Genomic DNA, 16,230 nt, shown 5'->3' with positions numbered 1-16,230 from the left:
TACTCCAATTCAGGACTGTACCGATTTGGTCTTCCATTTGATTTGAATTGAATTTATTTTAATCCCATTCTAAATTCAATTGAATAATAATGAAAAACGTCATGGTTCAGCGTCAGGTGTCCAGTCAAAGTAGGGTTGCATCAAAGTGGGACGTCTTGGTACCCGGTCATCACTGCCAGAAGTTATGTAATTAATCAGAAACATAATTAGAACTGCCACTTTATAACACACCAGAACACAAATGCCACTCAAAATACACCACACAAAATTACACTAATGCCACACAAAACAAGTTCTTGCGAGAGTCTGCAATATCTGATTGCCCTTTCTCGTTTTTTGTGATATAGCTTTGTTGTTACTGTCTATTTTTGCACACAGCACTTTTAATACTTGCTTTCTTTCTCTCTTCTGTAGCTATGATCGCCTGACTGGTTATTATATGCGCATTACGCTTGAGCACTTTGTGGGGATGCGACATTGGTATGATGGACCAAATATCTATTTATTGTGCCTGACTAATTGTAACGAATTTCTGTACTTTGTTTATGGCAGGAAGCGGCCCAGCTAAAAATGGAGAATCATACTGCATGTGATGAGGTGGACAGTACAGCAAAGGAGCTAGGCAGCCGTTGGGCAAATCTTGAGGTTATCATGGGAGAGAGGTGGAAGAAACTTGAACAAGCAGCACAACAGCTGGATTTGAACCATCTTTTACAGGTGGGATGTCCAAGACTTGGGTTGTTTGTGGTGTTGAGGAAACTTTATATTGTATGCATGTTGTGCTATTACCATGGCATCATTGTGCATTGAAGGCTGGTGTTGGTTTAGTGTTTAGTGTTTAAGGTCGTGAGTTTGAGCCCCGTTGGCCACTGAATTAACACCAATTGGGGTTGACTCAGTCTGTCATCCTTCTGAGGTTGGCAAAATGAGTACCAGTATACTGGTGCAGGGGCACAGCATCAGCGGCATAGTCGCGACCAACAAAATGATGGCTACCCAGCAGTCAAGCTGCCATATGCAAGAAGAAGAAGAAGAAGATTGGGCATTTGAGTATAATTTCCTTGGCTTTGGGTCTTTGATGTTCTTGTACACCAACATCCTGATCTGTCATTATCAGGACTCAAAGGAAAAACTAGACACACTGGAGAAACAGCTGCTTTCTGGTGAGGTGGGATTTGACCTGCGATCCAGCAAAGAGCTCCTACGCCAGAACCAGCAGCTGGAGTCAGAGATGGACACGATGACAATAAGGATTGGAGAGCTGCTGGGGAGGGGGAATCAACTCGCTGCAGGACATTTTGACTCATGTGGAATCCGGAAGTCCACAGAAGACTTCAAGAAAAGGTATAAAAGCGAGCGTTATTTTGGGAATGTTTGGTAATTGCTTAGTTATTAACATAATCATTCGGGTTATGGTTTACATTAGGCTCAGCTTGCTGGAAGGTCCACGTGCTAATCGACGAGCCAAGCTTTTTCAGAACCACCAACTGCACCTATCTCTGCATGAGATGGAGTTGGAAAGCCAATGGATCTCTGAGCGGCAGCCTGCTGCTGCTTCCTCTGACTATGGACGCTCGCTGGTTGCTACTCGCCATTTGCTAGAGAAAAACAAGGTGCTCTGCAGACATTTTCAGTTTATCGTGTAATGATTAATTTATCCTTTATATAGCAGGACTTAAGGTCTAGTGAGATAAGACTGAACAGCTTAAGGCAGTCTTCAGTCACCCTTGATATTGTAGGCCACTAATTTATATCATTCTCACTTTTGCTTTCACAGATATTGACTGGGGAGATTGTAGGTCATAATATCCAACTGAAGAGAGTCCTTGAGAAGGTGGATCAATTATGCCAGGCAAACCACCCCGCCACCAACAAGCTATCCCAGCACCGTGCCAAGCTTGTGGATGCCTGGAAAGCTCTTGAGAAAGTTCTGGCAAGCCGCCAGGAGCAGCTTGACCTCTATGAACAGGGACACACGGTGAGGCAGAATCGGTGATATGGAAGGTGATTTGTGGTGTATATACAAGTGAGTCAATCACTTGATTTGCTTGATCATAATGTGGTGTTTTGCATTCTTCTACTCTGATTCATCCTCCTGCGCTCCAGTTTTGTGCAGAAGCTGAAGAGCTGGAGTCTTGGCTAGCTGAACGAGACCAGCAGCTTTTGGTGGAGAACTATGGGCGTGATGAGGCCTCTACACAAACGTTAATCACCAAGCACCAGGTGATTATTGTTTTGTAATAAATAATTTGACTATTGAAGTTTTGACATGTGGTATAGCAACCTGCACAACCAATTGATCATTTTATTTCTGTCAAAATAGCTCAAATCCAATATTTCAGCCATGAGATGACCTTTGATGACCGAAATGTCGAAGTTGAATTTTTTTGAAATAGCTTGACTTGGTTTGATTAGACCAGCATATTCCGGTCCACTGTACACTTCTGACATGGAGTCGCTTGGGGAGGGCAGGAGGAGCAAGGCCAGATGTAAACCTGTATAAAATAGAGGTCCTACCAAGCTGTCGCCTGCCACCAAGAGTCCTTGGGAATCCATATCCTGTCTTGAGATTCCATTTTAGTGTGAAAGACCTTGTTTGGATGAAGGCATCACTAAATATCATCCGTTTTCTATTTTCTGCAATTCGTGACCATTGTACTCCAGTGGATTTGATGAAGTATTCTCTCCATCTCATCGTTGATCTTCCTCGGTTTCTTCCAGGTCCTTCTCTTGGTTACCAGTTAGCTATTTGTTATTAGGGTATAATTTACTATTTGGTTGTGCATGTAGCTCTGCTACATTTGTAAACTGAGTTTGTTTTTTTTCTTCCAAATTAGTCTTGTTTCTTATTGATGGATCATTCAAAACTTTGCACATATTTCAATCTAATGCATGTGCATTTAATGTCCACAAATCCATCTCAAAAAACACTATCTTAGCTTGACCATTCATTAATCGCATGCACAGTGGTCTCGAGAAGAGTGAAGTATTGGGTTACTGTCCAGTACTTGACACATATTGTGTGCTTAAATTTTTTCCTGAGAATTTTGTGTGCTGTGTGAAGGCCATACAGCAGGAGATGGAGGTGTACTCTGACCTGCTAACGCAACTTCAAGGCAGAGCAAGAATGTTGCACTCCCGTGGGTGGCACCTCTCTGACACGCCAGCCTGTGTACATAGAATGCAAGTGCAGATGAAGCATCTGAAGGACCTCTCAAACACAAGGTGAGGACCAAAACATTTTAAAATTGGAAATGAAGTGTTGTCGAAATTTTCCATAAATGGTTCTGAATTTCTTTTTAAGGCTTTTATTTGTTTTTACAGGAGTGAGGCTCTCTGGAAGAGCAAGGCTTAACACATTTAGTCATTCGTTAGCAACAGGTGACATTTTGCTCAAACTGTATTTCGTATGTACAAGGGGTGTTGGTGAAAAGTCTGTACCACTCACCTCGACTTACCTTATGCATACTGTACGTAGATCAGGACTAACGTTTGGTCAGATCAGCGGTACTGGATTGTCCTTCCACCTGAGAGGTTGCATCACTGCAGCATTTACATGTGAAGTTTTCTGCTCATACTAAGCCTGGCGTTGGCTTAGCAAGTTAGTGGTTATGGTGGCTGGCTTGGGATCTTAGGGTCCTGAGTTTGAGCCCCTGTTGGCCCCTGTTGGCCACTGAATTAACACCAGGTGGGGTTGACTCAGTCTGTCATCCTTTTGAGGTCAGCTAAATGAGCATCACTGTACTGGTAATAGGGGCACTGCATCAGTGGCATAGCTGTGTCCCTACCCAATGGTGCAACCAGCAGCCATCGGGTGTGTGTGTGTGTGTGTGTGTGTGTGTGTGTGTGTGTGTGTGTGTGTGTGTGTGTGTGTGTGTGTGTGTGTGTGTGTGTGTGTGTGTGTGTGTGTGTGTGTGTGTGTGTGTGTTTTATGCTCATTTCTCACTTATAAAAAAAGAACTTGTTCATGCATTCTACAAATCAGTTCTTGACAGAATGTACACAAAACTTCGTTTTCATGGTAAAGAGGTGCAACAACTGAGGTTGAGAGAAGAAACAGTACTGTTGATCTATGTAAAAGTTATTATATATATATATATATATATATATATATATATATATATATATATATATATATATGTACACTGTACACACATACAGTCGGGGATGGATGGTATATACTTTTGGTGTTCTCCTCATGTTTGTGCACATTTGTGACTAGGATACAGAAGTTCCCTGCAGGTTTGTAGCAGGATGGTCAGACACCATTAAATATCTCATGTGAAAGGATTTGGTGCTCGTGAAATTATTTTCATTATTCCAGGCTCACTGAGTTGGTTGAGTGGATAGGCTAAGAAATATTTTCCCACCGATCTTGATCTAAAAACCCATTGTAAATACATATCCTGGTTTTTGAATGGTGAGAAAACGTTTGCCTACGAAGTTGTTGAAGTAGTGGAAATTTGGAAGAAATTCAACTTGTATGATGAAAATGTAATGTGCCATGGATGTACACGTCACAGAGCCAAGAAGCTAACTGATTGGCTGCAATACCTTGAGTATGACCGTGAAGCTCGTGAACTCCTTGCCTGGTTGAAGGAACAGCTTCCAGTAATATCTGGAGAGGACTTTGGACGTGACCATGAGCACGTGCAGGTACATTTAATGGTAATCGGTGTGTGTGTGTGTGTGTGTGTGTGTGTGTGTGTGTGTGTGTGTGTGTGTGTGTGTGTGTGTGTGTGTGTGTGTGTGTGTGTGTGTGTGTGTGTGTGTGTGTGTGTGTGTGTCTGTGCTCTCCTCATAATCACTATCTGTAATCATCATAAATTAATCTCAACATGATGGATTTGTTTTTATTAAAGGTATATACAGCATGCCCCTGAAAGGTTTTAACACCCCTTACAATCCCCACAAAAAAATGTTCAGGATATTTTCTCAAGACAAATGACCAATGGTAGACTAGGCATGAGAAAAGACTTCTTTTTTGCAACATTGTAACGTTGTATCACAGTTTGGTGGTGGAACCCTGCATGATTGTGTTGAAAACAATTGTCCGCAGATGCTCCTTAAGAGGTTCAATGAACTAAAGAGCGGCATCAACGCTCGCAAGAAGGCCTTCGTGACATGCCACAAGAAAGCAGAAGAGCTGCTTCAGAAATGTCACACCCGCCGCAAGGAGATATATGCCCTGCAAAAGGAACTAAGGTCTCGTGACTGCTACACAGACCTAACTATTCAGGAGTCTATTTTTGCAGTGATCTAAGTCTCATGGATGGCCTTGTATATAAATTGCATGCAGGATAAGGACTGGAGACATCGACATAGTGTACTTTTACATTAGCTACAAGATAATTTGTGGACAATAAACAAATATTACATGATAGGAAATTTGAACCTAAGATCTCAGATTTCCCGACCGACCGATGTGGTGACATGAGAACATCAAACGCGTCAACTCATTTTGACAAGACTTGGCTCAAGGCTCAGATTACATTGGACAAAATATGATGGCCATTAGTTAAATGAAAGCATTGATTAAAATACCAATTATCATTTCATATCTTTGGCTGACTGCAGTTTGTAGTACTGTCATAATTCAATTATATCAATGAATAATTATTTTCATGAACCAGTTGCTGAAATGTGTTGATTGGAAACAGGTAGACTTGTTTTGACCCTGTTGTTTTTTTTTGTGTATATTAATTTTTTTATATATTTGAGTACATAATAAGCAGATAGTCCCTTGGTTTGATGTCAAACCAAGGGGTCATCTGTTGATTATGTAAGTAAATATGGCAGAACTCATTGGTCCAAACTCTTTCCCACCTGTATAAAATATCCATCAAAACTTTATCTCCTTGATTTAATACCACACTGCCAAAATAATCCTCTGAAATTATTCATACTTGGCCAAAACAGAAAGTATTTGTTTCCAATATCAAAACAGAGGACGAGGTAGGATGGAAATTCTTATTTGACATAAACTATCAGAAAGTCACACTTAAATGACAGAAATTGAGGAGTGGCAGTAAATATGGAAAAGGGGGGAGGGGGATGTCTTCAGTTATTGTTGAAACAGATGAAAAATGTAAAATAAGACAGATGCTTCTTTACACAACCACTTTAAAATTTCATTTAATACAAGAAAAGTTTCATGACGTTGCTGATGCATGAAATGTAGAAATTGATTATAAGGTGGTATAGATGTTCGATTCAAATCAATTTATTGCAACAATCGGATGAGTATTTACGAGTGGAGATAAATAAATTGGTGGATGAAATTTATAGGTTGCGGATGAGGCACAGGCATGATATGCCAAATGCCTTAAACCCGTTCGGCAAGAAACATGATCCCAGGTGTCATATTTTTTGACAATTCTTCACAATTATATACCTGGTGTTGGCTTAATGGTGAGGGTGGTGGGCTTGGGATCCTTGGATCCTGAGTTCAAATCCTGCTTGGCTGTTGAATTAGTATCAGGTGGGGTTAACTCTGCCTGTCATCTTTCTGAGGTCGGCAAAATGAGTGCCAGCTTGCTGTTATACTGTCGGAGTGGTGACCAAGAGGTGTACCCAAGAGTGGTGTACCCAAGAGCCAAGGAGACTGCTTCGGCAGCACCAACGCTCTGCACAGAGTATGGTCTCACAATTATGCCCATGTGAGGTTAGTGTGGGACAAAATAAATATGTTAACTTTTATAAACACCAGGGTACCATTTATTGAAAGAAAAGCATGTAAATACTTCAAAGTAAATTTGCAGAATATACTACAAATATAATATCAATGATCGGGATTTTTTTCCGACACAACTCCTCACCCCTCACTCCCCACTTTTCTTCCCATCCACACACCATGTATGCACCAGCCCAATCTTCACACGATCTCTACATCCACATAATAAATCGATTGGCCGAACTGGACATGTTGACTCAATTTCAAACGATTTTGGATTTACATCCAAAGTCCTCTTACATTATCCACTGCCATCAATGCTTAGGTATTATTACCTTCTCTTTCTTAATCAAAGAAAAGTAACTTATCAAACGAGGAGATCAAAATATGAAGTCAATTAGTGTGCTTAGAACATGTCTGCTATAGCTCGGGATAATATGCTATTATGTTATGAGAAGCAAGGTGTTTAAGACTCAGGATATGAAGGCGCTAACGGTGAGTGCTCATGTACAGGGAGACGTGGGATCGTATGTTGGAATTGGAGCAGAAAAGAGGTGAAATGCTCCAACAGGCTGAGGAAGCCCATAATTACCTGCGCAGCCTGGATGATGCCCTGCTCCAGATACAGGTGTGAAGAGTGCTATCAATGTCATGAAAGGGTCCGCATTTATTGCTGTTTAAAAGGAGCGATAAACAACTATCATCAAATAGTACAAATTGATTTTCTGAGTACATTTTCATTGAAAACAAGCATCAGGCCAACAGGTTTATGTAAAGCCACTCCATGGAGTGAGCAACATAAAATAAGATACAGAATAATGTTCATTACTTTATTAAAAACTAGCATCAAGAATGGGTGATGGTATGGAATGGGATTTGGGAGGATAGAAGGCAATGGGATTTGGGAGGATAGTAGAACAATAACAGCAATCCCATGATGGAATGGTGTAGCTGATTTACACATCAACGACTGGTGATGGGATGATATAGCATTTGATCGGATTGGAGTACCGTAGATCTAGTGTGTGTGTGTGTGTGTGTGTGTGTGTGTGTGTGTGTGTGTGTGTGTGTGTGTGTGTGTGTGTGTGTGTGTGTGTGTGTGTGTGTGTTATATATAGGGCTGGAGAAAAGGGCAGAACATGAAAAATGCAGCATCTAAATCTGTAAATACTGCCGTTTGTTTCAGGTGCATTGGGAAAGGAAGTTTGTCTTTTTGTTATCTCTTTGCTTTTTGAAAAAAATGGGGAGATATTGGAACCGGCTCTGTATGTTTGTCTGTCCGTCACGCTATCTCCTCTTCAACGGTTGGGCAGAAATTCATCAAACATGGTGGTTGTGATCACCACACGGTAAGAAGGTGCAAGAGCAGTATCAGTTTTGGGGGTGGGGCTCAAACGGTCAAGTACCAAAAAGTGCAATTACAAGCACATTTTTAATGAATCTCTGGATAAGCAATAAACATTTGGAGATGCATGAAATATGTAACGATTTTTGGGATTTGCTCCCCAGTTCATTCTCCTTCGGAAGTGTCAAGCTGGTGTTGCATGCACATTGTGATACATCGGTGGAAGTAGAAGTGTGTGGTAATCCTTCTGGCCAAATTCTTTTTTTTTGGGTGATAGGAGAAGGAGGCTGGTATTCCAAATGAGCTGGGGCGTGATCTGAGGACCTCACAAGAACAGCTCCGACGTATTGAGGGAATGGAGAATGAGACTGTGCTCATGGAGCAGGTAGTAATATGGTTACACCCTCCATCCCTATGCAGTACTGTCAGTTTGCCGATGTTTACAACTTCAAAAAAGTTGAACTTGAACAAACAGAGTTTCCACAAAGACTGATGCTCCTAATCATTTTACCCACAACCCTTGGTTCCCCTAGCTTCAAGAGCTAATGGAGCAAGGGCAGAATGTTCTCCAGGATTGTCCTGATGGACTGCAAGCCTCTGTGGTTTCAAGGCGAGAAGCCGTGACACAGGCCTGGACAACGTTAGATAAAGTGTTGGATCAGCAGAAACGTCGGCTGCAGCGTTCCTGCATGCACCACCTTTTTCTCTCCAAGGTACACCATATAGTATCAAAGATTGCCAAACCAGTTGTGCATTGGCTGTTTATGTTTTTGACTTAGTGGATTAATTTATGCCTTCAGATATTTCTTACTATTTAAAGGCAACCTCGTGGAGAAACTTGTGGATCTTCTATTTTTAAAAAGCAATCATTTAAAAATGGTAAAGCAATTTTCTAACAAATCACAAAGTAGACAAACGAGAGCAAAAATATACATAACACAGGTGCAGTGCATTGAAGAAGAATCCATTAAACTCACCCAGTCTGTTCCACACTCGACAACTCTTGATCAATTCACATAAAAATTGCACATCTGCAACAAAAAAAGATGCTTCTTTGTAATTGGGTTGGGGAAGTGTAGGCAGTGGAAATGGGGCCACTCAATTTTACAAATATTGTGGGGAAAACAGTATATCGTATACTTAAGGTAGTTCAACCTCTGATGCTTGCACAACATCCATCTCCATCACTCTCTCAAGTTATTTCACTTAACCCCAATAAACTGTCCTCCAGGTGCTAGATTACTCACTGTGGGCAGGAGCAGCACTGCGGGGCCTGCAGGCTCGAGAGTCTGGTCATGGCTCACAACATCTCCAAATGGAACAGATCGAAGCTGAAATCACGGCCCACACCCCTGATTTTGGGGCTGCTGTGCAGTTCGGGGAGGAGTTGCTGACAGACAATCACTCAGACAACAGCCAGGTCAGAGGAATGAGAAAAGTGCATGGTGTGACTTTTCTTATATGAAACATAAATTGCAACATAGCAGTATGCAATCCATCATCTGTCAATCATTTTGTGGGTTTTTTTCGCACAGCCTTTGGGTACCAACTTAAAGATCAAATGTTTTAATGTTGTAATTGTTGATAATTTTGTTTTTGCTGTAGTTGAGAACTTTCTCACCTCTGAGCTGTCATGTCGTGGGATTGATTTCTATCATGTGCAAATTAATTAATCTTTAGAGTTTCCTTTTTTTTTAAGTCGAAGCTCTTTTTAATGAATATATCCTCTAGATGAACTTGTTGCTGGATCGAAGATTCGGAATATGAGCAAAGTGTACTACTAGTTCTTATACCAGGGGATGTGAAGGAATAATGAAAATAGGGACAGCATAATACAAGGGACAATCTTGGAACATGTCACACAGGAGAAGGATCTGGGGGAGGTAATAGATATGGGTGCTAAGCAGATAGACAGTGCCAGGCAGCGAAAGGTGAAGCTAGCAGTGTTTTAGGTTGTATTTGCAGAGGAACAAATCATAAATCAAAGGAGGTCTCGACATTGTACATGAATTTAGTGAGTCTTCATCAACAATATTGTGTCCAGCTTTGGTCACAACATTTGAGGAAGGACAAAGCTGCCATAGAGAGGTTATAGTATAGAGCGACTGGATTGATTCCTGGGTGAGCTATGAGGAATGGTTGAAGGAGACAGGGCGATTACTCGGGGATTTGATTGAGATGTTTAAGATAATGAAGGGTATACATCAAATAATTGCAGAAAAGTTTTAGAGTTTTTATTTTTATTTTTTTTAGAATAGACAGTGGTAGGACCAGGGGTCATCTTTTGCCTGAAGGCAAAGAAGGTGAGTTCAGACGTTAGTAAGGCCGGGGTCTTTCAAATAGAGTACAGTTAATGCATGGAATGTTCTCCCATGGAATGTAGTGGCAACAGAAAGAGTAGACAGTTTTAAATTGGAATTAGATAGGTACTTATACATTGGAGATAAAGTGGTAAAGGGATATTGGTAGGACGTGTAAGTACCTTGTGTGTGGATGGGTGATGGCATCTGGTGTTGATGTAGCACAGGCATGATGAGCCGAATGGCTTCCTCCTGCGCCAAAGTTCCTTTTATAACCTCATATATCCTTGGCAAAAGACCACCACCGTACCCCCCTCCACACAATGGCGACTCTAAGCGTTCAGGACATGTGCAAGCAATGTACTCACATGGTTAATTCGCTCCTAAAAATATTTTCAATCAGAAAAGGTTCTACAATACATTTTATCATGTGCAGTTCAACCTGCAGTTTCCATTTGGCCAAAATGGTGCGTTTAATGAATTGAAAGCTATGTTAGAGTTTCAATATACTACTCTGCAATAATTCAACAGATTAAAATTTTGTATATAAAAAATTCGACCTTTCATTCCTTGTTTTATCGAGTTAAAGATTGTTTACTAAAATGGAGATATTCACCAAAAGTCCACGAGAAATCAAACCCACTGTAGATATCCCAGGAGTCCATAAGTAAGCACACATACTGAAAGGCCATGCACTATAATTACCTGTTTTGGACTGAGATAGATTGGGAAAGTGTGGCTTTGTTGTGACTTGCAATGTCTCAGATTTAATTACTTTATGTCATCTGAGGCTGCCACTTCATACGGCACAGCATAACATTTTATATTGGGTTGTTATATGTTTGCAGGTAAAGCAGAAGTTGATGATGATGCATGAACTGAAAAAGCAACTGCAGCGAGAGTTTGACGCGAAACGAAATTGGCTGGAGCAAATGAGCAAAGAACAATCTTTTTTGCGGGATGTAGAGCAGGCAGAGAGGCTTGTGGCATCACAGGAGGTGAATGATATAATTATCAATAGTTTATATAGATTGACATGCCCACTAAGGTGAGAATGATTGTGTTGATGATGATCGCAAGGATGCTGATCATGATGTTGAATGTGATAATGATAATGATGTGAATGATGATGATGGTTTTTCCCACGTTTTTTACAAGGGTGCTTCAACTTTGACCTGGACTATTGTTTATCCTTCCTTGTGCCTTTACTCTAACTTACCTTCTATGTATTTTATTAAAACTATGCTGACATTACTTTTCCATGTATTCTTCTGAATTGTAATCACACTTATCCTATCAAAATGGAAGTTTTAATTTTCCTTCATTGTAGAAATATTTAGGGTATGCAGGATGGCATTCTTTATAGCCTCATTCATCTAAAACGTCACTCTCCTCAATCTCCAATCCCATGACCCAAAGTGTTTTTTTAATATTGATCTTAATCATCTATAAATAATCATTAACATACTATACACCTAATTTTCTGTACATTTCAATAGGCTTAGTGTTTTCTTCGAGTATAAATTACATAATTATTCAGTGTTATCTCAATTGATAGTTTATACCATATTGTATTCCTTCAAACATTATTTGTATACAGTGCATACATCACAGTGACCATTATAAGTTCAGGTTCAAATTTGAACCACCGTTGCACATCATATGAATTGCACAGTAAACATATTAGTAGTGGGGTTTTAGGAGTTCGAGGACACAACAAAAATTTACATATAATTGAATGGGAAAATTTAAGGAAACTTATCGACTGACAACGTAAATCTCTTAAATTTCTCCTTCTCAACTAATTCTTAACGAAATACTGATGTTATTTTTTTCACAGAAGAATAAATTTTATCTTTTTCACTTTCCACCAAATTTACAATTTAGTATCAAGATTTTTTCACGATATTCAAATAGTGAACCAACGAATATTTGTTTATGTATAAATTACAACACTTATCACCATCAAGTTTATTAACATAGAATAAGTTGGAACTTTATTTAAGTATCGTTGTTGAGCAGAGATGAAATACTAAACATCTCTTAATGCTCTTGTCTGATATACATATCATTTTATGATTATAGGAGATTATTTTTCCATTGATTTCTTGACAACAATCAGTTTTCTGTCTATTCAAAGTTCTTTATTTTCTGAACACCATTTAATTAATTTGAAAAATAAATTTATTTGTTTATTTGTTTTACCTACTTTTGTTTTAGTTGTTTCTTCAATAAGATTGAGTTGATATTTCTCACACTCTTTGTTTTCCATTTAAATACCAAGGTTGTGATTTTGTCCACTTTTTGATTTGATTATTGCTTGATTATTAATCTATCATTTAAATACTAGTAAAAAAGGTGGTGGCAGCCTGTTGAATTCAATTTATCTCATCTCTTATGTTTATCTTAACTCTTAAATATCTTAACTCTTAAATATCTTAACTCTACATATATATGTATGTATATATATATATATATATATATATATATATATATATATATATATATATATATATATATTTTAGAAAATGGAGTTGATAGCCTTCCTTATGGATATATATATATATATATATATATATATATATATATATATATATATATATATATATATATATATCCATAAGGAAGGCTATCAACTCCATTTTCTAAAATAACCCATTTTTCATAAACCATAAACCACATAAAAATAAATAAACCATAAACCACATCTAAAATAAACCTATCATCAAAAGCTCCCAATGCTTTATTTACCTCAAAAGCTCCAAGATTGAGACATAGTCCATCCATACAAATTATTGGCATCATAATACATCAAGTAAGAACTATTTTTTTTACATTGTAGTTAGGAAGATATTTGTTGTTTGCTTTAGCATACCTCTTTGAACAGACTTGTGATATTCCAACTGTTTTAGCTTTCTCTATCATCAAAAGCATATCTATATAACCGATTAATTCCAATGGTTGTTTTGTCATTTTTAACATTGCACTGTTAGCTAATCCTGGAGCTGTATAATGGTGAGCAGGGTCTAATTTTTATTATGACATACTGTTCTAAAAGTCTCAAATACATCAGCCAATAAAAGAACATCAGTCTTAAGATACAATTCATGATATTCTCCAAGGTTCTTTGTATTAAACTTCTTCCAAACATTTTGTGCTTGAGAATAATCTTTATCAGTTGTATATGACTTTTATTTAATTAAATATAGAAACAATGTGTCAAGAAATCTGATATGAGTTAATGGAGATGTAGGGATTTTTTTGTGAAAGAGATGTAATTCTGGTTCGTGTTTGGAATGGCTGAAATGTCTCCAATGGTTTTGCTCAATTCATTCATAAAAAGATATGTCTCATCATGAGCATTGTTATGAAGAATGACTGGAATGAAAGAGGGAAGCTTAAAATTGAGATTACAGCTCTGATGTGCTGGATCTCTATATTTTCTAGTGAGATGACAATGGTCTCTTACCTTTGGACCTTCATTAATTTCCTCCTTTAAAAAAAAAAATTGGTATACACTGTCGAGGCATGTATAAGAGCGAACATACAGAAACGCACAACAAGGGGAGCAGAAGACAAGAGGGATGGGAGAGAAAAGGAAAAAACTGTGTGGAACAGACATGAGGAGCACTGTGGAAGGGAGAGGGATGGAGCAGGGTACAGAGGGCAAGCAAGATGCACGCTACAGGGACTTTCAGGAAGGAAAGCAGGGAATTTGAAGGAGGTGGGTTGAGAGTGGATTAGCGGGGGTAGAAAAGATCATGGTTTTGGATGGGGGGAAGATAAGATATGGTGGTGAACAGCTGTTTTGAAGACCTGAAGGGAAGAGTGGGATTGAAGAGAGTGTGAGAGTTTGTTTCAAAGGTGGCAAAAAAGAGGAATGAAAGAGTGAAGGTGAGCAGTGATTCTTTGTTTTGGTAGTTCTACCAGAAGGGAGTTGCTGGTGGACCTTGAGCGCCCTGTGGAAATTTGGGGGGGGACATATCTCAGACAGAGCAAACGGGGGGGGGGGGGGCAAGGCCGGAGAGGAGACGTTAGAGGACAGAAAGACCACTGACCTGCCTGCGGTGAGAGTCCCAATAACTCAGCCTCATTGTGGGAGATACCAAATATCTTAAATGCCTTGGTTTCAACAGCGTGAAGCTAAGAAAGGTAAGGGGCGAGCACCAGCCTAGAGGGGAGGCTTTGTATGCAGTCAGGAGCTCAGGTGGCCAAGGAAGGACTTTGCATGACGGAGGATGCCCAGTCGGCGACTGGCTTTGGAGGCCAGCTTGGAAATGTGGCTTTCCCAGGAAAAATCATGGCAGATGGTGAGACCCAGAAGCTTGAATGAAAGGCCTTCTTCAAGAGGATTGTTGAGAAAGTGGATGGGGGGATTTTCTAAACAGTCCTTTTGAATAGACATAGTGAGAGTGTGAGATTTGTCTGGATTGAAAGACATGTTCCACCGTGTTGGACCAGTTTGTGATTTTATCCACATCTGCAGTGAGTGAAGAAGCTGCTGCTTGCCAGTCTGAGGGATGACTGATGGTACAGCAGAGGGTTGAGTCATCAGCAAACAGATATAGAGGATTTTCCAGAGAGTCGGAGAGATCATTGATGAAAACCATAAAAAGAACAGGGCCCAGAACGCTACCTTGAGGAACTCCAGCCTGGACAGGAAGAGCGGATGAAAGAACTCCATTTAGGGCCACATGGTGACTGCGACAGGAGAGGAAGTCTGCGAGCCATGAGTTGTTAAGAAGTATGTCAGCGGTATAAATTTGAGTGACTGCATTGGTGATTTAATCACGCAACAATTTGACGACAAATATTCTGGCCAAACTATTGCATCAATTCAGTGCAGCAGCGGGGATGATTCGCATGCTACTCTCGATCGTGCCGATTTTGTTTCCATCGAAAGTTGTACACTGCTGTTCTTATTGAAAGATTTCGGTGCTAAGTACGTCAAAGTTTCCCTGTGAGATGCTGATATTCAGCCTTCAACGGACCAGAAATCAGCCTTTGATGTGCTCATGGGGATGGGGAGACGGTACGATCAGATGCCCACTGAAAACTAAGCTGGTTATGGCTCTGATTGACCGTTTTGAGCGTGTTGACTCTGAGTGGACACCCTTTTTTTAATCATATCCAACACTATGCACTGGTGTGCGCGCACACATCTACGACTTGGACAGTAATTTTCTCAGCATTGTTTCCATTTATTTGATGACCCAACAGGTTCCTATAAGAAAAACATGCCAGACTATATTGTAAAAACAAGTTTTAATCCTTCTTTATTGTTTTTCACATCAGATGATACAGTGAACAATGGCATCCTGCATTTGAATGGTTTTCCATCTTCAATGTTTTCTTAGATCCTCCTGGTCCGGCATTTATATTTATCCCCCCCCCCAACCTACCCTTGTCTTTTCCATGGAACATCCGAAAAAAAATCATAAAAATATGTAATTTCTAAAAATTGAAATTATATTTATATTTATATTTCGACCTTCCGACCCGACATTTTAGCTGAAGAACTGCGTAAACCAAGTTATAAAATAACTAAGGCCTTAGTTTCTGTCTTCATTCCTTCTTAATGTCTTTCTGTTGCTTTACAACTTTTAAAACTCACTCTTGATGTTCCTTAAATCTTCTTGCTCATTCTTTCGCATCCATTTATTTATTGAAAAATATCATATATCTCGTCTTGTTTCACAACAATATATTTATATCTTCCAGTCGTGTGTTTCATATAGTCCTCAAATTCCTTTTTACTTCATAATAAAGAACAATTGTGTCTCCAAAAATTATTTATATCTCTTGAATTTAACTTGAATAAAATATAAATATTAGCATTATTTCTTATCGAGCGACAAGAGTTTAAAGTATGATTGACAAAGAAAAATACAATTTCAAGAAGAATGTCTCCC

The 16,230-nt window shown here is 39.3% G+C and overlaps 1 protein-coding gene across 2 annotated transcripts in view; it reads left to right on the top strand.

Annotated features, from left to right (window-relative positions):
• The window catches only part of SPTBN5 (spectrin beta, non-erythrocytic 5), a 325,418-nt gene that overhangs the window by 150,317 nt on the left and 158,871 nt on the right, over window positions 1–16,230 (top strand). For both annotated transcript variants that reach the window (XM_085863420.1, XM_085863413.1), the window contains 13 exons: window positions 553–717; window positions 1,118–1,344; window positions 1,427–1,613; window positions 1,778–1,978; window positions 2,107–2,223; window positions 3,065–3,225; window positions 4,524–4,656; window positions 5,060–5,205; window positions 7,187–7,301; window positions 8,296–8,403; window positions 8,552–8,731; window positions 9,250–9,438; window positions 11,167–11,316. In XM_085863420.1, the coding sequence (XP_085719546.1) occupies window positions 553–717; window positions 1,118–1,344; window positions 1,427–1,613; window positions 1,778–1,978; window positions 2,107–2,223; window positions 3,065–3,225; window positions 4,524–4,656; window positions 5,060–5,205; window positions 7,187–7,301; window positions 8,296–8,403; window positions 8,552–8,731; window positions 9,250–9,438; window positions 11,167–11,316 (2,079 nt within the window). The remainder of the gene's footprint in view (window positions 1–552; window positions 718–1,117; window positions 1,345–1,426; window positions 1,614–1,777; window positions 1,979–2,106; window positions 2,224–3,064; window positions 3,226–4,523; window positions 4,657–5,059; window positions 5,206–7,186; window positions 7,302–8,295; window positions 8,404–8,551; window positions 8,732–9,249; window positions 9,439–11,166; window positions 11,317–16,230) is intronic.

This window comes from Eptatretus burgeri, chromosome 2 (genome assembly GCF_056783735.1).
Source record: "Eptatretus burgeri isolate ZD-2024b chromosome 2, Ebu_testis_v1, whole genome shotgun sequence".
In the NCBI taxonomy this organism is placed as follows: Eukaryota; Metazoa; Chordata; class Myxini; order Myxiniformes; family Myxinidae; genus Eptatretus; species Eptatretus burgeri.
Note: the sequence above shows the minus strand (reverse complement) of the source record. Positions and strands in the feature narration are given on the sequence as shown.